The 23226-nt window shown below is 43.7% G+C and overlaps 1 protein-coding gene across 3 annotated transcripts in view; it reads right to left on the minus strand.

The window, feature by feature from the left end:
* The window catches only part of LOC311240037 (uncharacterized protein), a 59095-nt gene that overhangs the window by 17957 nt on the left and 17912 nt on the right, over window positions 1-23226 (minus strand). For 2 of the 3 annotated variants that reach the window (XM_084328537.1, XM_084328536.1), the window contains 4 exons: window positions 13873-14025; window positions 10885-10925; window positions 10416-10477; window positions 3373-3467 (listed from right to left, as the gene is read on the minus strand). In XM_084328537.1, the coding sequence (XP_084184663.1) occupies window positions 3373-3467; window positions 10416-10477; window positions 10885-10925; window positions 13873-13968 (294 nt within the window). In that variant the 5' untranslated portion in view covers window positions 13969-14025. Of the gene's footprint in view, window positions 1-3372; window positions 3468-10415; window positions 10478-10884; window positions 10926-13872; window positions 14026-18817; window positions 18950-23226 lie in introns of all 3 variants that reach the window. The other variant, XM_084328535.1, reaches the window with a different exon arrangement.

The raw sequence follows: 23226 nt of genomic DNA on the forward strand, positions 1-23226 counted from the left end.
TTTCGCGCGGATCGGAATATGGGCACGCGTGTGGGAGCTTGCGCAAAATCGACCTTTTCCCGACGTTTTCGCCGATTTAAGTGCATTGGGAAATCGTGCACCCCACTGAATTCTACCCCCGGGAGAATCTTGCATCGATCCGCGCACGGGCGTGTGCATGGGTGCTCGCACAAAATCACCCAAATCATTCCATGTCGCACAAAACTTTTTTCCCAGCGTTTTCGCTGATGGAATTGCATTGGGAAGTTGTAGAACCGTCCGAGATAAATTTTTTAACATCTTGGCCCGGTTGGTTAGGCAACAAAATTAGGGGTTTGTCTCGTTGTATGTCTGTGTATGAATGATCGGAAAGACGTGGAAAGATAAGAAAGTGTTCTGAAACGTTTTTGGCCAAGTACTGTTTTTCCGGTGTGTAAATGTATAAAGCGAGCCATATGCAGATTTTGCCTAGTTCCGAGCTGAGGGTTTTTTTCAACCTGTAACTTGTTCTTGTCAGAGACCAGCAGGGCTGAGTCGTCCGCAAACAGGAACAAGTTGCAGTCACAAGCTGACGACATGTAATTTGCATAAATTAGGAACAGTAGCGGTCCTAGTATGCTTCCTTGTGGAACACCACAGCTCACTGTGAGGGGGGGGGGTAGGGTACCGTTTACCTCCACCATCTGTTCTCTCCCCTCCAGGTAGGATTGCATCCAGCTCACTGATAGACTATCAAAACCAATTGCTTTTAGCTTGTCAATCAGAATGGTGTGATTGACAGTGTCGAAGGCCTTTTGTAGGTCCAGCATGACCATGCTGCAGTGACTTTAGTGTCATGACATTAATGTTTTTGTCTGTGGGCATGTAATTGTTGCTGTTGTTAGCCGCAGAGCTATGTCGTTATTGCATTGTGCATTTTTTGTCATAATGTAGCATTTGTGTGTGTGATGTCTGTCATCACATCATAATATTGGCCTTAGGCTTAAGTCGGGCTAGGGCCGAATAATTGCTTAACTTTTCGGGCTAGGGTAGGGCTGGGGCTGAATTCTACAGGCTTGGGCCGGGCTGGGGCCGAAATGTCAGGCCCTTGCAGACCTCTAATACAGATGCCCTATATGACACACATAATGGCAATTTCCTGTCACAGGTGGAATTGATGGCAGAATTTGATCCAATCACGAGAGAACATTTGAGGAGGATTCAAAACAAAGAAACAAAGGTGCACTACCTCAGCAGTGAAATTCAAAATGAAATCATAGCACTGATTGGAGACAAAATGTGATGAGATAGTCAAACAGGTGAAACAAGCTAAATACTTTTCCATCATAATGGACTGAACTCCGGACATTAGCCACACAGAACAACTGTCTATTGTCTTGAGAGTAGTGAACTGCGAGCCATCAGTTGGTGCAGCCATCTCTGAACATTTCATAGGATTTGTTCATGTTCAAGACACCACTGGAAAAGGTCTGTGTGACACACTTTTATTTCCTTTTGCATTACATTTTGATGTGAGTGGCAGCATTTGCAATAGCCTTATAATTTATATATTTATAGTATGTATGTTCTTGTTTTCATTTGAAAGTTGCACATTTGTAAACAAAAAAAAAGATAATAATAATAATTTAAGATAAAAACACTGGTTGGGGGCCCCTCCTAAGGATTATTGCCTAGGGCACCAATAGACCCTAGCAGCGCCACTGGTTGTAGGGGAGGGGCTGAGTACTTTCCAAGATTCCAAGACAATGGTCCCAGTAGGCTACTTTGTTGGCGGTGTGAAAATATGCAGATAAAGTTTAATATCTTTAGAAACGTTTGTGTTAAATTGTATCTCTCCGTAAAAATGTTAAGTGTATATCTCCGTAGCATAAAGACGCATCAGGCATATAATAAAGACTTTGCTCCCCTTCGCGTAATTCACTCACAGCTCGGGCTGTCGTTGTGGTAGAAACCTGATCATAATCAGGTTTTTGTGCACATGAGTCTCCCGAACACGTAAAACCAAGCCAGAGTCGTTCAGAGCTTACTACGCTTTGGTAACTTTCGCGCACTGCATAATACCTCCGTGAATCCGTGGAGGCATGACACATTCACCGGTATGGGTAGGTGCGGAAAAGTGACCAGGCTTGGTTTTACGTGTTCAGGAGACTCATGTGCATAAAAACCTTGTGTAAATTATTTTTGTATTGATCTTTTTCCCCCCTTTTTTCCGTACTTTTTCTCCCCTCCCAATGTTAGTCGTTATGCCAATTCCCTTCCTGGTCGTTGCGCTCTTGCCCCCTACTGTCGTTCTGGGGAGGGTGAAGATTACCACATGTCTTCCTCCGATACATGTGGAGTTAACCTTCTTTTCACCTGACAGCGAGGACTCTCACTGGGGGAGTGTAACGCGTGGGAGGATCACACTATCTCCCCCAGTTCCCTTCCTTGCTGAGCAGGCGCCCCGACAGACCTGTAGGAGTCGCCGTTTACAACGACCAGGATACATACCCCACCGGCTTCCCACCCGCTAACACTGCCAATTGTGTTAGTATGGACGACCGACCAAGCCGGAGGTACCGCTGACAGCTGGATTCTATCCCAGTGAACCTTGTGTAAATGTAATATATTATTACTCTGTTGTTAAAATGGTACTACATTTGGTGAAGAGCGCATTATGACTTGTTTAGGACTCAAAACTCAAAGGTTAGGACTTGGGACTTGACTTGGGACTTGACTCAGGACTTGCCTGTCTTGACTTGGGACTTGACTTGGGACTTGAGTACCAAGACTTGACTTACTTGAGACTTGCAAAACAATGACTTGGTCCCACCTCTGCAGATGACTTCCCATTCAAAGAGTCAGGTCTCATTAGTCACGAAGATGCAGCAGAGTGAACAGACTTTTATAGACAGACTTTGACATTACTAAATGGACTGCCTTTATATGGACTGCATTCATATAGCGTTTTTATCCAACGTGCTTTACAATTTATGTCTCACATTCACCCATTCACACACCGATGGTAGGGGCAACCATGTAAGGTGCCAACCTGCTCATTGGGAGCAGTTAGGGGTTAAGTATCTTGCTCAAGGACACATCGATGCGCTGCTCGGGAGGAGTGGGAATCGAACTGGGAACGCCCCCGCTACTGTCAGGACGTAAAGGATCCTTTAATGCTGGCTTTAAAGCGGTATAGAAACATTTGTAGTTTTCATGAAATACGATGACTAGGTGAAAACAACAATTCCTTATTGATTCTAGTTATTATATCCACTTCAAATCAATAAGGGGGGACGTAGACAGTGAGGAGGATTATGGAAAAGGAGGTGTAACCCCATAGGAATATAATCCTAATGTTTTATACACAAAGTATATGAATGTCATTTTTAAACACTGGAGCATCATACCTACCTTGTGCTGAGGAGAGCTGAGAGGAGTAATAGCAGCAGAAAGAAGAGGTGGAGAAGTTGGCTCCTTCTTCATATCAGACAAAGCAATCCTCACAGCTGGAGGGGTTAGGGTACAGTACAAAAAAGCAACAGGTGATTGGAGGATCAATAAAAGAAGGAAGGGCTTCAGATAGGTTCAATTTGTAAGGAAAGAAGATGATAATTGAATTGGGGATTACATTGTCTCAATGATCTCAAACCCAGGAAAGAAAATATAAATAACAAAAAATTATTATAATAATAATAATTTGGTCCTCCTCATTCTCGAACGGACATACGTGAAAGTTACCCAAGGAATTCCTTCGTAACTTGATTTACGAACATATTCGGCATTCTCGAACGGCTTCGTATTGTAAATTCGTTGTAGGATTTATGTAGGATTTACGAACTCGAAAAGGCAGTCATAAATTGGACGTAAATCGGACAGACCGGTGTGCGCCCGTGTTTTCAACAGCTTTCTTTGGGACAAGTCATTGGGGATTGCCGTCACTTCGGTTCCACAGACATCCGCGGAATTAAATAATTATAATGATAATAAAAACTACTATGTCTTGATGTATTGGCGTGCACAAAAGTTTATAAGAGCTTTCTTTGGGACAAGTCATTGGGAATTGCCGTCACTTCGATCCCAGACATCCGCGGAATTAAATAATTATAATGATAATAAATACGACAATATTTGTATCATTAACAATTCAGTTTTGCATTTATAGTCCTGAGTCAATCAGGCATTGTGAGCATTACACATTTTAATACTTTATTTGGTTCCACAAATTATATTACATAAACAGGGAATCAAATGTATCGGGGCCAAGCAGCACTGAACACTTAAGGGTACACATACTGTAGCACCTCCTTCTCCACGTGGCTAAGCTGCCAATAATAGCTGAGACAGAGCAATATTTGGCAATTTGTTTGGCTTTTCTTTTAGACATTGCAGCAATTCTCAGACCGGTCATGGTGCATTTGTGTACATGGCCAAGACATCCGAACACAAGTACATTATATCTACACCTATACCCAAGTTCAGCCATCACACTGAGCAGTGGTTGGTATTTGATATACTTGTCCCGGAAGGCCTGGTCCATGTACAGGTCAAAGGTACAGCCTACTTCTATGACCAGCACCTCTCCGTGGCTGGTGTCAACAAAAACAACGTCCGGTGTATTGGGTATGTTAGCAAAAACATCGTTGGTAAGGCCAAACCACTCTGGTTTCACTCTGGCATGTTTGTACATTGCTGCACTAGATGGTGATATGTTCCGTACCACATCAGACACAATGTCCACAATACGGTCATGACGAGCGATGTACAGGTGTTTGTATGCATTACATCCGTTTGTTATGTGTGCAATGGATTCTAGGTGTTGTGAATCCTGATGGTTTAAACAGAATGGACTGTGAGTTTGAGGATACCAAGTGGACAGATTGTATTGAGTGGGTAATACCTGCAGTCTTGCTTTGATGGTCAATTTTAAAACATCCTCACCAACAGCGGCGTTCTTATACACTGAGTGTGAGACTGAGTGGTCAGCAAACTCCAAACAAGCTAGCTTTCCCTGTAGTCTGAGTCCACACCAGTACTGCCTGATCTCAGACTGCTTCATGCTAAGCAGAACCCTCCTTGCAGAGTCTCTGTGCAGTTCGACAGTCTCTTCCTGCGGTGTTGTGATGTTGGCCTTCACAACCACACAGGGGTCTGTGATAAGTTCATCAGAGACAGGGACTTCAGTCTGTGTGTTGGTGGGTCCATTTCAGCTGAACTCCAGTCTGGTTGCAGAGGTCATTGAGATCTGGCCAGTCAGACCAGACCCCGAAGCCCTTGGCCCGAGAGTTCAGTTTCCCAGAGTCTTTCTTCCTGAAGCCGAGGAAGTTATTCTGGTCTGCGGTGGCCAGGGGGATCTTCCTTCTGCGTAGATCCAGCAGGAGAGAGGCCCTGGCCATTTCTCTGACGGTGACATCATCATTGTTAAGCATGTGGAGCAGGTGGGCTAGCCTGGTGGTTATGTAGGTCCACTCGACATTGGGAGAAAGATCATGCCCTGTGTGGAGTGTGTGTTGAGGCCTACCCACTTTCTGACCAGCTGAACAGTTTTGTTTGTCATTTCTCTCAGTGCCTTGAGAGGGATGTGTACATTGGCAAAAAGGTGTTGGATTTTAGCCAGAGCCACCTCTCTCACAGCCTGGAACTTCATGATGACGGGGAGGGGGGACAGGTCAATCAGGTGTAGACGATGGAGAAACTCTGTAGTGAGCTCCTCGACCTGCTCCCCCCACTCTCCAGCGATGTTAAACCTGTGGCCAAGGTATGGGTAGGTCTCATTACGGGAATACACCTTGATGGGTTGGCCCATTACAAGAAAGGAGGGGGGCTTGTCGTTCTTGGCCTTATACCAGCGGTTGCCTCCACTGCGGCGCTCATGGAGTACGGCGCACTTGGCTTGCTTCACCTCCAGCCCTGACCATTGGAGGAACTCATCAGTGCGTGCCAGCATGTTAATGATGACATCTTCCTGTCGTGATGACACCTGCACGTCGTCCGCGTATCCCTGAACAGTTCAAGTTCTCAAGTTCTTTAATAGTTGTCATACAGAAGTACAGAATACTTTCATACAAAATGCTTCTTACTGTTACGCTCCAGAGACTGTGCTAGACAAGATAGTATCAAATAACATAATAACATAATATAGCATGAATTTAGAAGAAGAAAAATGAGGTCACAGTGTTCGGTATAGACATATGTACAATGTTCTGAGTTACCATATAATATACAATACACAATACTATGCAGTGTACTAATGTACAGTACTATCTAGTGCAAAGCAGAAATGGGATGAGGTACAATTTTAGGTACAATTTACAGTAAGGTGTATGAGTTGTAGTGCAATCCTTCATCCATAAATATAAAGTGTGGGGAGTGGGTGCTACAGTGTGTTTGTTTAAAGTGGGTGTGTGCTATAAAGTGTGTGGAGTGGGTGCTACAGTGTGTTTGTTTAAAGTGAGTGTGTGCGTGTGGATGTGTGTGCTATGTGCGTTTGGTGGTTGTTGTTGTGTAGTGTTCATTCATTGTTCGTTTAGCAGCCTGATGGCCTGGGGATAGAAGCTTCTTCTGAGTCTTTCTGTGCTCGCCTTGAGACTCCGGTATCGCTTGCCTGACCGCAGCAGTTCAAAGAGGCAGTTGTTCGGGTGACTGGAGTCTTTAATGATTCTCTTAGCCTTGCCCTTGCAACGCTTGTTGTAAATGTTCTGGAGGGTGGGGAGCCCCCCATCCAATTGTGCGTTCGGCTGAACGTGTCACTCTTTGTAGTCTGCTTCGGTCTTGTGCAGTGCTATTCCCAAACCAGGAGGTGATGTTGCCGGTCAAGATGCTCTCTATTGTACATGAGTAGAAGTTCTTAAGGATCTTCTGGCTGACTTGGAACTTCCTTAGGCGCCTGAGGAAGTAGAGGCGTTGTCGTGCCTTCTTCACAACACTGTCAATGTGTGTGGTCCATGTCAAGTCCTCGGATATGTAGGCTCCGAGGTACTTAAAGCTGTTGACTCTCTCAACCGGTGCCCCGTCGATGCTGAGGGGGCTGTAGTCCTTGACCCCCGACCTCCTGAAGTCCACAATCATCTCCTTTGTTTTGCTGACGTTCAGGGAGAGGCTGTTTTCCTGGCACCATCCCGCCAGGACCTTGACCTCTTCCAGGTAGGCCCTCTCGTCGTTGGCAGAGATCAGGCCCACCACCACTGTGTCGTCAGCAAATTTGATGATTGTATTGCTACTCTGCTGAGCCACACAGTCGTGTGTGTACAGGGAGTAGAGGAGGGGACCCAGAACACAGCCCTGGGGGGCCCCTATGTTGAGGGTGATGGATGAGGAGGTGCAGTTGCCTGCTCTCACCACCTGGGGTCTGCCAGTCAGGAAGTCCAAGACCCACTGGCAGAGGTCATAGCCCAAGCCCAGGTCCCTGAGCTTGGCTATGAGTATGGAGGGGACTATGGTATTGAATGCCGAGCTGTAGTCGATGAATAGCATTCTCACATAGTTCCCCTGCCTCTTGTCCAGGTGTGATGCTGCTGTGTGCAGCACATGGGCTATGGCGTCCTCCGTGGACCCGTTGGGGCGGTATGCAAATTGCAAGGGGTCCATGTTGATGGGGAGGGAGGAGCAGATGTAGCCCTTTACTAGCTTCTCAAAGCACTTCATGGCTATGGAGGTGAGAGCTACAGGGCGGTAGTCGTTGAGGCAAGCAGGCTTGGATTTTTTGGGTACAGGGATAATAGTGGACTTCTTCAGGCAGGTGGGGATGACAGCCTGTTCTAAGGACAGGTTAAATATGTCAGTGAATACTGGGGCCAGTTGGTCGGCACAGACTTTTAGGACGCGGCCGGGGATGCCGTCCGGACCTGCTGCCTTCCTGATATTCACTTTTTTAAAGGTCCGCCTCACCTCATGCTCTGTTACCCTGAACACTGCGCCTCCATCAGCAGCCGACCCCCCCCCCCCCCCCCCCATTGCCGTGGCTTGTGAGCTGGTGTTGTTATTACCAGCATCAAACCTCGCATAGAAGGTATTGAGGTCATTTGTTAAGGAGATGTCACTGTTCAGTTTGAGGGAGGCGCCTTTGTAGTCTGTCATCGTTTTGAGCCCCTGCCACATAGCTCTAGAGTCAGCTTGTTCAAACTGGAGTTCAATTTTATCCCTGTAGCGCCGTTTGGCCTCTGACACTGTCCTCCTTATGTTGTATCGCGCCACCTTGTGGTCATTCATGTTGCCTGCCACTAGGCCGTTGTTGTATGCTTTGGTGCGCTCTCTCAGAGCTTCACGGACGGATTTGTCTACCCAGGGTTTTTGATTTGGGTAAACTTTCATTTTGGTAGTGGGGATTGTTTCTTTCACCCTAGTACAAACATAGTCCAGCACTGTTTCCGTGTAGACATTAATGTTATCTGTGTCGCGGAACACATTCCAGTCTGTGTAGTGAAACACTGACCGGAGCGTCTCCTCTGACGTCAAATCCCATTTCTGCACCTCTCGCGAGACTACAGGAGTACTTTTAATTCTCTGTTTGTACTTTGGTGAAAGAAAGATGGACGCGTGATCTGATTTACCAAAGCCACTATCAGAATGAGCCTTGTAGCCACCTTTAAATTGCGTGTAACAGTGATCTAGGATGTTACCGCCTCTGGTGTTGCAAGTCACATGCTGATAGAAGTCAGGCAATACCTTTCTCAGATTGGCGCTATTGAAATCTCCCAGCACTAAAATGGCGGCGTTAACATTCGCCACTTGTATTCTATTTACCTCGTCGTGGAGTCTGGAGAGCGCAACCTTGTTACTGGCTTGCGGTGGAATATACACTCCGATCAGGACGATCGCCGTTAACTCCCTCGGGAGGAAGAAAGGACGACACTTGATGGTTATATATTCCAGTTCTGGGGAGCAGTGGTTGGATAATTCCTTCACGTTAGTTGGATCGCTCCAATTTTTGTTAAACATGAAGGCAATACCTCCTCCACGTTGTTTACCGGACTCTGCTGATGTCCGATCCTTGCGATGGATAAAGAAGTGATCTGCCGGTTGAATTGCGTGGTCTGGAACCTCCGGTGTGAGCCATGTTTCGGTGAAGCAGAGGACGTTGCAGTCCCTAACGTCTCTTTGATATTGAATCCTTGCTCGGATGTCATCCAGTTTATTGTCAATTGATTGTACATTGGCTAGCAATATACTGGACAGTGATTTGGGGATCCTGTACTGTACTGTATATGTGTGTGTAATGAATCAGCAAAGTAGGCTTCTATTATCCTAATGACTTGTTTTATTAGGATATCGCTGCCCCCCCTGGTTCATGACCACAGACGGAGCAGGGGGTGCCTTGAGAGCCAGTCGTTCAGTATTGACATTACTAAATGAGATGTCATGCTAAGTTGTCCTGTTCTACAGTAGGACTTACTACTACAATACCTAATAAAAACAAGCCATTAGAATAATAGAAGCCTACGTTGCTGTATACAGATTGTGTGCTGAGGCTGCCTCACTAAGCCGTTTATGCTCCATGCATTTATTTATTTCTAGCAATAGGAATAAATCAAACCAACAATAAATAATATAGAGAAGAAGACGGTATATGGCATATTAATACAGTATATTCCACTATACAGTAGCTATATCGGCGGTGATCAGTTTAGTTCTATTTATTTAGTTTGCAGTGTGTTTGTAATGCTCACAATGACTCATTGAGTCAGGACTATAAATGCAAAACGTAATTGTTAATGATACAAATATTGTTGTATTTATCTTTATTATAATTATTTAATTCCGAGGATGTCTGTAGAATCTACTTGAATGCAATCACCAACTATTTATCCCAAATGAAGCTTTTTACCAGTTTCATCATATGTTACTATTGCACTTTTGTTACATTTGCACTGGTTGGATGGTGTATTGTACTTGTGCTGTATGATGACAATACATTTGAATCTAATCTCATTTTGAGATCAGTCGCAAATCGCTTCCGCGCTACCTGTTGAAACAAGACGAAAGTCTTTCTCTGGTCTGCATCTCCTTAACAATTGTGTGTATTAAGCCATACTGTATTGTACCCATTCTGCAATCTGTTAATAAAGTTTTCAATCAATCAAAATGGAGGTCAGCACGGAGCAGATGCAATGCTGACCCTCTCGCCGTTTTGCACATGGCCTTCGCCTTATAAGGAGCGAGCGGGGCGTGTCTGTATGCAAATTCAGGTGTACGAAAACACGCTTCCAGTGTAAGAATGAGTGACGTTTTTCATTCATGGGAACCCAGATGCAATGATTTTGGCCACTTACGGAGACCGTTTCACATGTTCAGGAATCCGGAGGGGGATTTTGGTAAATTTGTTAGTACACACTTTTTTCCAAGATCTTTACAAAGGTACTTACGAACATGTTCGAGAATGAGGACCATTGACTATTGGCCCAGAATTTCACAATTGATGCATCCCTAGAATTTCCCTATCTGGGATAATAAAGGTTTACCTGTTTTGATCTGATTCTGTGATGCAGTTTCCATCTTTTCTTCCTCAGAGTTTGGAAAAGACCTGGAAAGTAAAACATTATCACATTAAAATAATGTTGACCTAAACATGCTATAATAAGTGTATATACCACACATCAGGTTACAAACTATATTGTTGCAATAAAATCAAGTTAGCGGACTATGAATCTACAACAGGCAGACAGCAGCTGCTTTCAAACATTCTATGGGGGCCTAATTTTCTCAAGATTTTATTTCCAAACTCAAATAGATTTGAGTATTCTAGTAATAGACCCACTAGTGACCCAAACCCAACTATACAACCTAACCTGAACGACATCCGCAAACCTTTACATGTTGTGCCTAAATAGTTTGAGAAAACAAAACATTGAGGTGTTTCTTTGAGGTCTGTACCAGATTGGCCGCTAAGGTAACAGCCACCTTGTGGAGAAAGACTGAATGTGTCCTTACCGGGGGAGGTCCAACCTGGCGGTCAGTGTGGCCAGTTGACTCTGATTAGATTAGATTAAAATGTATTGTCATTATACAGCACAAGTACAGTAGAACAAAAAGAAGTTTGACATCCAACCAGAGTGCAAATGTAACAGTAAAGTGCAATACCAATATACAATGTACAGGTGATTAAACTGGATATAAAATATATAAATGAGTACTACTGAGTAATAGTGCTAATCAGATGTATGTACAGTGTTATAGTATTATTAAAGGATTACATGCAGGTATAAACAGACAGACGGGAATAAATATATATATACGGTAAATATAAATACATATATATATATATACGGTATATACAGCTTTAGTTATATATAGTTATATGGGTTATATGCCGTATATAAATAGGTATATAAACATTATTATATGCATGTATATTTAGACAGATGTGGATAAATATATATACTGTAAATATATATATATCGAATATACAGCATTATTTACAGAGTTATATGGGTAGACTATAGGTAGTGTGACAGATAGTAAACTCCCTCCACCCCATTACCCTCCCCCATCCATTCACTTTTCATCTCTCACCTTCAACCCCCCCCAAACCATGCCACACTCCCCATCTCCTAACTCACCCTCCCTCACCTCGTCCCCCTCACCCGATACCACCCCCCCCCGCCACATCCAATCCAATTGTCTCTCCCACCTGGACACACTCACCTTTTATGACATATATAGACCAGCGCTTCGCCTGTTTCAGGGAGGCCGTATGAGACCCCCCCGGCCGCGTCTATTCTTTTACCAACGGATTTCCAGTTCCGCGTTCGCGTTATGCGATCTGATTGGCCACTGACGTTTCTGGTGCGATCTGATTGGCCACTGACGTTTCTGGTCATGTGACATGTGCGCCCAATGGAATTGCATTGGGAAGTTGTAGAACCATCCGAGATCTACCCCTGTACTACATATTTTATTTTTTAACGTCTTGGCCCGGTTGGTTAGGCAACTAAAGGAGGGGTTTGTCTCGTTGTATGTCTGTGTATGATGATTGATCGGAAAGACGTGGAAAGATAAGAAAGCGTTCTGAAACGTTTTTGGCCAAGTACTGTTTTTCCGGTGTGTAAATGCGTGTGCGCATGTGATTGTGTATTGTGTCTATCGTTGTACGGCTCAGTGCGTGAGTGGGGGATACCCAATACTGAAATACGCTGAACATGTTTTTTAGAATGTAGGTTTACAATGCCTCTGTTGTGAAGAGACAACATAAAAGACATATAACGGTGTTATATCAGATCAACCTATGCAGCGATCTCATTCCATTGTTTGTTTTTCATGTTGTGCGTTTATACGTTTATTATGTAAGGTAACAAATGGGTACGTTGTATCCAAACTAGTCGTTTCTGTTGTAAAATCTCCATGGATTTTGAATTCCCGGATCTCCGTTGTTTGACACGGGTTTCCATGGAGAAGCGTACATACGACCATTTTAGATGACAGTGTTCCGGCTCTGTTTCCGGGTTCACGGAGGATTAGGGAAGTAATAAGAAATGCGCCGCACGTCTTTGTGTTGCGTTAAGTTATTCTTGGCAAAATAGACGGTAGATTTGTTGTGTAGCGTATTTTAACACATTGAGTGCCAACAACGATAAATCTCGTTGTTGGCCGCCATGCGTTGAGTGCCAACAACGACAAATCTTGTTATTTAATCGTTATTTCTTTTATTAGCGATATACATTCATTTTTCATCAATCCAGCCTATCGTTGGGACTGTCTCTGAGCTCGAAAAGGGCAAATACCGCCCCCTATCGTCTCCCGGATGGTATTGCACCCATTGGAATGGACTCAATGGAAATGCATGTGAAAAATAAACTCCGGGCTCCACATTTTACTTCTGAGCCATGTAACCCGAGACTATTGCATTCATTGGGGCAACCGAAAGCAGCATGGATTATCTGTTTCGAGGTCTAATGTTGGATCAATAAACGCGATCGATATTTGGAATGGCGATCAGGAATTGGAATCATCTTTTTGCAGAACATCTGATCTGAGGTAAGGAATCTATTTGACCAGTTTTGGGGTAATCAGATGGTTTTCTTTCACATATTTCACAACGTGTCTGTGTGTGGCTGTGTGTGGCTGTGTGTGCGTGTATGACGTTAGGTCATAGATAATCGATTTTTCAGCCCGCTTCTCTAGCGTGCATAAGTACACATAATACTATTGATAATCTAGCATTTATTTGAAAACGATTCATAAATCAGCCGGAAAATGACAACGTGTTGTGTGTATTCCAGTAAAGGGTGATTCCTGCAGAATCTTTTTTTTTTTTTTTTCTAGAAATTTCCAAAACTATACTCGTATTGAAAACGGTATAAAACGGAAATGTACTGATGAAAAAACAATCCGTTTCATACATGTCGACTGCAAGCAAGTCATTGATAAGCGACAGGCGTATTAGACGCATAGCCATAATTTAAGATATAGTTTATGCGTTCACAAATGTGCTCGCCCTCTCATTGCCAATTCTCCTGGGTTGTAAGCTAATAAACCTCATCAACTGAGTCTACCTTTGTCTGAGTAAATCCTTAGTCGCATTCATCCACAGTAGGTAATGCTACAAGACAAAGATCTGCAAGACAAAATATTTTACACAGTGTGTGGGTGTGTTTATAATCGATCTCAGCTCAACAGGTTTACACTTGTGGTATTGTAAAGATTAATTAATTACTTTACACTTCATCGAGATAACCGTCTTGTGACAGAATCGACATTTTGGCACCATAGGCTTTTGGAGGTGTTGCCGGCTGGATTTGTAAGATTGCAGACGCCCTGCATAATGTGTGGTTTACTGGATGAGCGAGCACAGGGTTCTAGCACCAACATCTGCTTCAGTCACAAGTAGGTACCTGGTTCTTCCCTTGTTCATACTGACCAGACAAACATTCCCTCTTCTCCTTTTTGTTCTTAATAAAAGTACATTTACAAGTGTCCCACCAAAACAGCAGGTCTGGTCTGATTCTGTGATGTCGGAGTGAGTGAACGTTTGTTTGTGTGTCCACCCGGGTCGTCTCGTGTCCCACCGACGGCCATGTTCTGGATGTAGGCAATAGCTGCCTGTCCTCTCCTCCCCACCTTCTTAATATGGGCCTGATGGAGAGGGTGGGAGAGAGAGAGAGAGAGATAAAGAGAGGTATAGGTCTCTCTTGTCAAATGTATTTGGTAGGGTCTGGTAAAAATTAAAAGGTAAAATAAATCAAATCAAATACAAATTTATAAAATAAAACCCATGTCAGTTAAGTAGAAATTAAGATAAGATAAGATAAGATATTGCTTTATTGATCCCCTTGGGGAAATTCAGGTATCATAGCAGCATAGGGGAGGGTAAACAATATAACAAATCAATATACTTAACATAACATAAATCACTCTGGACATGTGCATAATGGTCAACAAGGTGCGAGATGAGGGTATGTATGCCCTCTCAGTTATATATGCCCTACAATAAATAGTTACAGTATATAATCTATAATATTATATATATAATATAAACTCCACTTCCGCTTCTCCTCGAGACAAGTCACATTCCTCCTCAGCTCCTCCCTCCCCCCTTCTATCTGCTATCTGCTAAGCGCGTGCTTCGTGCCGTTGTTGGACTCTACTCTACTCAGACTCCACTCAAACCTACTCGATATGGATCTAGTCAGCTGGTCACTTTCACTGGTGGATCGCATATTTTCATCAAGAAAGCAGAATGAGGCTGATCCTCGCTACCCTCTTGGGATATTCCAATCGGGCATCAACATTGACTCTTGGGGTGCGTGGCATAGTTCATGCATTTACCCCCTCGAAATTGAGGTCGCTGAGGACATCTGGATTATCGCATTCATGCTGCTCGGATTGTGAGCGATTGCGGTAGGCGGCTGGATTTGCTATAAGAAACCTTTGGATGGCAATCAGATTTTGGCTCTAAAACTGGTCAAGATTGAGGCCTGCCACTATGAACTGAATAAAACACTTGCTGCGTCCCACACAGAAAACCAACGAGTGCACTCAGTCATTCTGGATGGAGTGGTTAAAATTCCTTCCGCTGTAATCCGTACTTAATTTGACGGGGCATTTTTTACTCAAGAGAGCATTTTTTTCTCCTTTCTGATAGTGCATGTTATCAACAAATGTGCATGCTGTGTGAATTTATGTGTGTCATTATTACTGTCAAATTGTAATAATTGTGGAATATTCCTAATGAGGCTGTATGTGTATGTCACCGAATTTCCCCAAGGGGATTAATAAAGTATCCTATCTATCTATCTAATCCAATATCGAAATCAAATCTAATATATAGTCTGAAAATGCTAAATATATGATCTCATGAAGTATACAGTATTCACATAAGGTGTGGTATGCATAAGGTAGTATATTGTCCTTTTAGGTCACACACACACACACACACACACATTTCCTCGCCCTGCGTAGAAAGGTTTGACAGAACCCATTTCAACAGAGACTATACAGGGGAGACACACATGTTACTCTCATTGATTCAACAAATCATAACCATCCATGGAGTCAAATACTGTCAAAACACCTCTCAGATACACCTTTCAGACACACATCTCGTATACGTCTCTATGCCTGTACGTCACAGCCTGCTGAACAGCTCTGCCCAAGAGAGACTGGGTTTAGGCATTGTACTACATGTATATGACATCACTCTGTGCAAGGTGTGGACAGAGTTTTATTTATTTTTATCATTTTTTTTTTAAAACGGTGTCAAAAATACCCATGATCGTGTGGACTGGGCCTCAGTCACACACCTCTCACACACCCCTCTCAGACACACACACCTCTCAGACACACACACACCTCTCAGACACACACCTATCAGACACACACCTCTCAGACACACCCCTCTCACACACACCTCTCAGACACACCTCTCAGACACACCTCACAGACACACACCTCTCCCACACATACCTCTCACACACACCCCTCTCACACACACCCCTCACACACACCTCAGACACACACACCTCTCAGACACACACCTCTCAGACACACCTCTCAGACACACACCTCTCATACACACACCTCTCATACACACACCTCTCATACACACACCTCACAGACACACCTCTCAGACACACCCCTCTCAGACACACCTCACACACCCCTCTCAGACACACACCTCTCATACACACACCTCTCATACACACACCTCACACACACCTCTCAGACACACCCCTCTCAGACACACCTCACACACCCCTCTCAGACACACACCTCTCATACACACACCTCTCATACACACACCTCTCATACACACACCTCACAGACACACCTCTCAGACACACACCTCTCAGACACACCCCTCTCAGACACACACCTCACACACCCCTCTCAGACACACCTCTCACACACACCCCTCTCAGACACACCTCACACACCACTCTCAGACACACACCTCTCACACACACACACCTCTCAGACACACCTCACAGACACACACAGGGGCGAAGCTGGGGGGGGGGGGGTAGCTTAGGATGATTCCAAGGGCCCAGCACTGGGGGGGGGGGGGGGGGGGGGGGGGCCAGAGAACACTATTATTATCTTTTTATTAATATGGTTTTATTATTATCCTAAAGTAAGTTAATGTAGTTGACTCAAAAGTATAATTGCCTGTATTAAAGAAAAACGTCACAAAAGAAACAAACGGGTGCTTGTTTGACAATATGAGCACCCCTCCCTTCTTTCATTGCATGGTTCAGTCCACATACCACATACCACAGCGTGCAGCTTGAACAGAGTCAGACTGACAGGAAAATGTCCTCAGCTCGTGTTTCAGGAGCTCAGAAACATCAGCATTGCAAGAGGAAAATAATAAAAGGTTGACAGCTAATCACCAAGTATTTTCACAAGAAAGGTATTTATTCACAGAACTTGTTTTGAAGCCCATAACAGCTTGGCCAACATTTTGTGGCTGACGTTAGCTGATTGATTGAAAACTTTATTAACAGATTGCAGAATGGGTACAGTACAGCTCAATACACACAATTGTTAAGGGGAGAAAGACTTTCGTCTCGTTTACATCAGGGTCCCCCATTTTCAATTCATCAGCTACCTGTTGCTATAAAAAAATTAGATGAGTGTAGATTAGCCCAGTGAATTTGTGTCCAGCAGCTATGCCCTTTTGCTATGGCTAGCTAACCTAACCTGTATAATGTTACATGCTAACATTGCACTGACTGCGCTAATGCACAGATGCGGCTTCAGGATCAGTACCCCTTGTCCCCTTCCCTCAGGCCAGCTCCCAGTTGAAGGAGAGGGAGGTAAGCAGCAAGGCTTGGGGTTAACAAACAGATTTTAAAATATGCTTACCATGCATGCATTGAATACAACTTTAGGTAATATTCACATTTAGTTACTCTAGTTCTTCCAGTAATTGCAATACCATTGACCACTGGCACATTCAATTGAGGTTGTTACAGTAGCTATAGCTAGATTTGAGCAATTGGAAAATATCTATACAAATTATTATTATTATTATTATTATTATTATTATTACAATTAAGAGATAGCTCGAGCTGTACTGTGTTATTACTATTATAGGACATTTTATAAATCATGTACACTATGGATACTGGAGCAAGGCAGCCAACGAGGAGAGCAGAGGTGAAGAGGCAGAAGTAGTACAAGAAGAAGTTGAGGACCATGAAAGCAGCACAGATGAGGAGGAAGCAGCTATGGACAGTCAATGTCAGGGACAAAGTGAGGCTCCGACACAGGATTCCACAGATACTGAGCCACCTGTAGTGGTGTCTGAGGTAGAAGATCTGCTATTGAATTGAATTGAAAACCTTTATTTATCCCCAAGGGGAGATTCAGATGTCCATTACAGCATAACAGAAATTTAAAAACAGTTAGTGGAAACAGTTATTAATACATAAGATACACTTATTAGTATGTGTTAAAAACAAGATGGACAAATACATAGGGATAAAAAGAGCTAAAATAGGGATAAAATAGAGCTAAAAGTGGTGAAAAGAAAAAGAAACAAGTCCAATCACGATGTTAAATAATAAAATTAATTGGTTACAGTCCACAACCCAGCTCCTCCCGTCCACGGCAGTTGGCCCGTCCTGGCCCTGCCTGGTTGTGGAGCCTGATTGCCACCGGCACAAAGGACTGCCCGAAGCGCTTTGTGGTATGTCGGGGGGGTATAAGTCTGTGGCTAAACGTGGACCACATTGCGGTCAGCTCATCATGGAGGGGGTGGCAGGGGTTCTCAAGGATAGCATACAGCTTCCTCCTCGTCCTCCCCCACCACCTCCAGACTGTCCAGGTCCGCTGCCACCACAGAGCTTGCTTTTTTGAGCAGTTTGTTTATTTTGTCTGTGTTGGTGTTGCCCCCCCAGCATACCACAGCGAAGAAGAGGGCACCAGCAACCACAGACTGGTAGAACATCTGCAGCAGTTTGCTGCAGACATTAAAAGACCTGAGCCCTCTCAGGAAGAACAGTCTGCTCTGTCCCTTCCTGTAGAGGGCCTCGATGTTGTTCGTCCAGTCCAGTTTACTATCACTTGACCCAGGGTTGTTCCCAGCCTAGTGCGACTCAAGGTTCTTTGGTAGACTATTGCATTGGTCCATTCATTGAAGATGAACGCAATGCGACATCCTTTACTAGGCTCACCCACCAACAGTGCAGGTGCTGAACTGCTGATCCGAATGTATAGGTAAAAACATATTATGCATTTTCATCAATAAATAAATGGCTAAAAAAATGTCTGCTCGCTCGCTCACGCGCACTCGCATTAATTGGGGGCCTACAAATACATTCTTTCATGGGGCCCAGAATCTACAGCTACGCGGCCTGGACACACACACCTCTCAAACACACACCTATCCAACACACCTCAGACACACACCTCTTAGACGCACCTCTAATCTGCAGATGGAGAACTCATATTTTGGCTCAGACTCCAGCTGCTGGACCTTCCCCAGCAGGCACTCCGTCTCTGCATCTGTGTCTTTCATTGCACGCAGCACCTCCGCCTGGATCATCCTCTGCAACTGTAGAGACACACACACACACACAGCATTACAATGCAATAACCCTTTCACTGCCGCACTACCAAACAGTTAACCCTTTCACCGTGATGATATAGAAGGTTAACCCTTTCACTACCACACCACAGAAGGTTAACTCTTTACTATCACACTACAGACAGTTAACCGTCTGTAGTGTGATAGTAAAGGGTTAACCTTCTGTAGTGTGGTAGTGAAAGGGATAACAGCACTCCCTTTTTTCTTGTATTCAACCCGGCAAGTTGACCCAGCAGCACACACTATTTAAATGAGACAACCTTTCCATCACAGTGGAAAGTTTTGCTATGGCCTCGTCCCCGACCGCCAATAACCTTGGTGTAGTCCTTGACGATTGCCTGAACTTCTCCACTCACATTGCTGCAACGACCAGAACCTGCAGATTCCTCCTGAGCAATGTCAGAAGGATCCGCCCCTTCCTGACAAAAGAATCCACTCAACTCCTTGTCCAATCAACAGTCATGTCTCGCCTCGACTACCGACCACCGCCACCAAGCCTCTTCAACTCATTTGGAACGCTCCGCCCGTCTCATCTCCAACCTACCAAAGTCAGCCCATGTTACCCCACTTCTTAGGGACCTGCACTGGCTCCCCATCGCCACATGAATTCGCTTCAAGGCCCTCGACCTGGCATATCGCACAGCGAAGGGAACAGCTCCCGCCTACCTCCGGTCAATGGTCTCTAACTACACACCCTCAAGACCCCTTCGCTCTACATCTTCTGGCCACCTCAGACCTACTCCTATCTGAGCTCCGGGAGGGTCATCAAAGAGAATCCGCCTATTCTCGGTCCTCGCTCCACAATGGTGGAATGAACTTTCCACCACAGTTAGGACAGCCGAAACCCAACCAATCTTTCGCTGTCGACTAAAAACACACATCTTCAATCAATATATGAAATGAAAAAATGAAAAAATAACCTACCGTCTTATACTATCATGCGTTCTTCCTACTATACTAATATGTATTTACTACTTTACTACTATGCACTCCAGTCCACACTGCAGCACCCACGTTTCAGCACTGTTTGATGAACATTGTTACTCAGCTGTAAGAGTTGTACCCTTCCTGCTGACTTGTTGTACAGAACTTGTAAGTCACTTTGGATAAAAGAGTCAGCTAAATGACTAAATGTAAATGTGATGTAAAAAGGTACAGCAACAGCCTGGAGAAGTAGTTGCAGGGAAAAGGGAGTGACACACGTTCACACCTCGGAACGTCCCAGTTCAAAACCAGTCTTCTACTATTGGCCAGTGTTATAGAATAATGTCATGTTTCTCTGTTCTAAACACATATTTCTCTGTACAAAGCTTTAACTAGTTTTAACTAGGCAAAAGTCTGTCGGTGTTCAACAACTTAAGGGTCAGGACAGCTTGACTTAGATATGACATGTCCAAAAAAATCACATCTTGTTCTTTTCTTCATATCAATCTAGTGTCAGATACGACCAAATCCCCTAATCTCATCTATGTTTTCCATTTTTGTTATTAATTTGTCATCTTTTGTTGTCATGTCAAACTGTGTATTTATTGCAAGTCTGACCAGAGCTCTTTCTCACTTTCTGGTCAGACGCTCGTGTTACACTTGTCTCTGATTGTAAACTGAGGATACTTTCTGTGGCCACAGAAAATAAACTACTATCTGAATTTCTACAGTTCACTGTCTTGGCTCCCTTAAAATATTCCACGACACCAGTGACTGAGTAGCTCCTTGGAAGCAGTTTGGAGTTAGCCTGCCTTGCTCAAGGGCACCTTGACAACAGTCGAGGGAGGGGAGACAGAGCAACGATTCCCCCATCCATGTGCTTTTCCCAGGCAGTCCGGGAATTAAAACTGCTTCTATCAGCTTCCAACAACCCCCAGCTTATAGGCATTTCCTCTAGTTAAAAGTTTGGTTAGTTTCTTCAATTGGCAATGTGAATCATAACCAAATCAATAAAAACCGCAACAAAGTAACAATTTCACTTACTTAGAGTGCAATAAATTATTTTATTGAAAAAATAAGAATCGTGTGAGAGAATTGTGATCTCAATTCTTAGAGAAAAATCCTGATTCACATTTGAGCAAGAATCGCCCAGCCCTACTACACAATACTTACTTTATAGTAAGAAATAATTATTCAGTAATATGCTCGTCATGTGTTTTCACACTTGTCTAATTGCCTAGTTGACATACATCAGTGAGCTAGCTACATCATCTATTGTGTTGCATGTCACTGTTATATTTTACAGTATGTTGTTTTACAGCTTTTGGGAATTACCTAATGTATGCCTAGTGTAGGGTTTGGGTAGCGTTTTCTTAAAAGATAAAACCATCAAGACAATTATGTTATTATTAAGGCTGTCAAAGTTAAGGCGGTATTAACGCGTTAACGCACAATTCTATTAATGCCACCATTCTTTTAACGCACGATTAACTTTGAAAAAAATTTATAATTTTTTTTTTACTAGACTAGGTGTATTATTGATACTATGTTTGTTTCTGACTCAAAGTGTGTGTGTGTGTGTGAGTGAGTGAGTGAGTGAGTGAGTGAGTGAGTGAGTGAGTGAGTGAGTGAGTGAGTGAGTGAGTGAGTGAGTGAGTGAGTGAGTGAGTGAGTGAGTGAGTGAGTGAGTGAGTGAGTGAGTGAGTGAGTGAGTGAGTGAGTGAGTGAGTGAGTGAGTGAGTGAGTGAGTGAGTGAGTGAGTGAGTGAGTGAGTGAGTGAGTGAGTGAGTGAGTGAGAGAGAGAGAGAGAGAGAGAGAGAGAGAGAGAGAGAGAGAGAGAGAGAGAGAGAGAGAGAGAGAGAGAGAGAGAGAGAGAGAGAGAGAGAGAGAGAGAGGAAGGGGCGAGAGAGAGAGAGAGGAAGGGGCAAGAGAGAAAGAGAGCTGGGAGAGTGTGTGTGTGAGAGAGGGGGGTGTCAGTCCTCAGCCCTTGTGTGGGTGAATGTAACAAGTCCCTAATGTTTTCTTTCCCCTATTATTTCATGCACACTTTATTCATTGTTTTAAATTACTATTTTCTTTTAAGTTATTTTGTGCATCACTCTGTTTTGAATTTGATGCAAATTTGCAATGCATGAGGGTTGAGGGATGCAAAAGCAAGCATTTGTTTTCCTGATTTGTTTTCCTGATGAATTGAAAATGGGGGACCCTGATGTAAACAAGACGAAAGTCTTTCTCTGGTCTGCATCCCCTTAACAATTGTGTGTATTGAGCTGTACTGTATTGTACCCATTCTGCAATCTGTTAATAAAGTTTTCAATCAATCAATCAATCAAAGACTCATGTTGATAAGAGTATTAAAACTTGGAACTTGAAAAAGATGTGTTTAAGGTAGATAAAATGTTTTACTTAAATGCGATTAATTTGCGATTAATCGCAAGTTAACTATGGACAATCATGCGATTAATCAGATTAAATATTTTATTATAGTTTATAATATTTTATTATAGTTATTATACATTAAATTATATAGGTATAAGTTCACTTGGACATTAAGCTAAGACAGAAAAGAACAGTATATTCTTATTTCTGACTAGATATTACATCAAGTGTCAACATTTTAGTTAGCTAGACTAGATATATCCAGATGGCGTCTCTCGCAGGAGGAACAAATCTAGGATAACCAAGGTTCTGTTGAACTTTAACATGTTAACGTTCGGTAGCCCGCATGCACCCGCATGCACACTTTGCGGCACTTTGCCCTTGTCTGTCGGCCTAGCGCTGTATTTTTGCCGATCAAGTCAAACAATACATTGTTGGAAAGTTTAATTTGCCGCCTTTCGATCATCACCCTACTTGACCTATTCCATGCTTCCAGTCTCTAGTTACAAGACGAAACATCCGACAAGCGTCATTTGACAAGCCATTCAGACAAGTGACCACATCTGGTTTGGCCGGGTCCTGAATGGACCGGTCACCGCTGATGGCGAAAATGATTGAGCACCTTTGTAGCCAGGGCTGGGGGCTGATCGCAAAAGTAAACACCTCACTATCCCTCCACTGACCACTGCCATCCCAGCTGTCTTCCATGTTTGTATTCACAGAGTGACTCCCAGGTCTAGAGTGACTAGAGTGAATGTCAATCTAGCGTGGGTGATTCAAGGCAACAGACCCCAGCTGTTAAATAACCTCACCCTCTTGGAATTATTCACTGTGAACCAGCCTTTTAGTCCCTCCCCAAACCCCCAGCAGTTGAACACAGGTGCCATTAGTAATTACAGCTAGGGATATAAGGTGCATGCTGTTGTAGCGGCAGGCGTGGT

The sequence above is a fragment of the Notolepis coatsorum genome (genome assembly GCF_963971535.1).
Source record: "Notolepis coatsorum genome assembly, chromosome: 14".
Classification (NCBI taxonomy): domain Eukaryota; kingdom Metazoa; phylum Chordata; class Actinopteri; order Aulopiformes; family Paralepididae; genus Notolepis; species Notolepis coatsorum.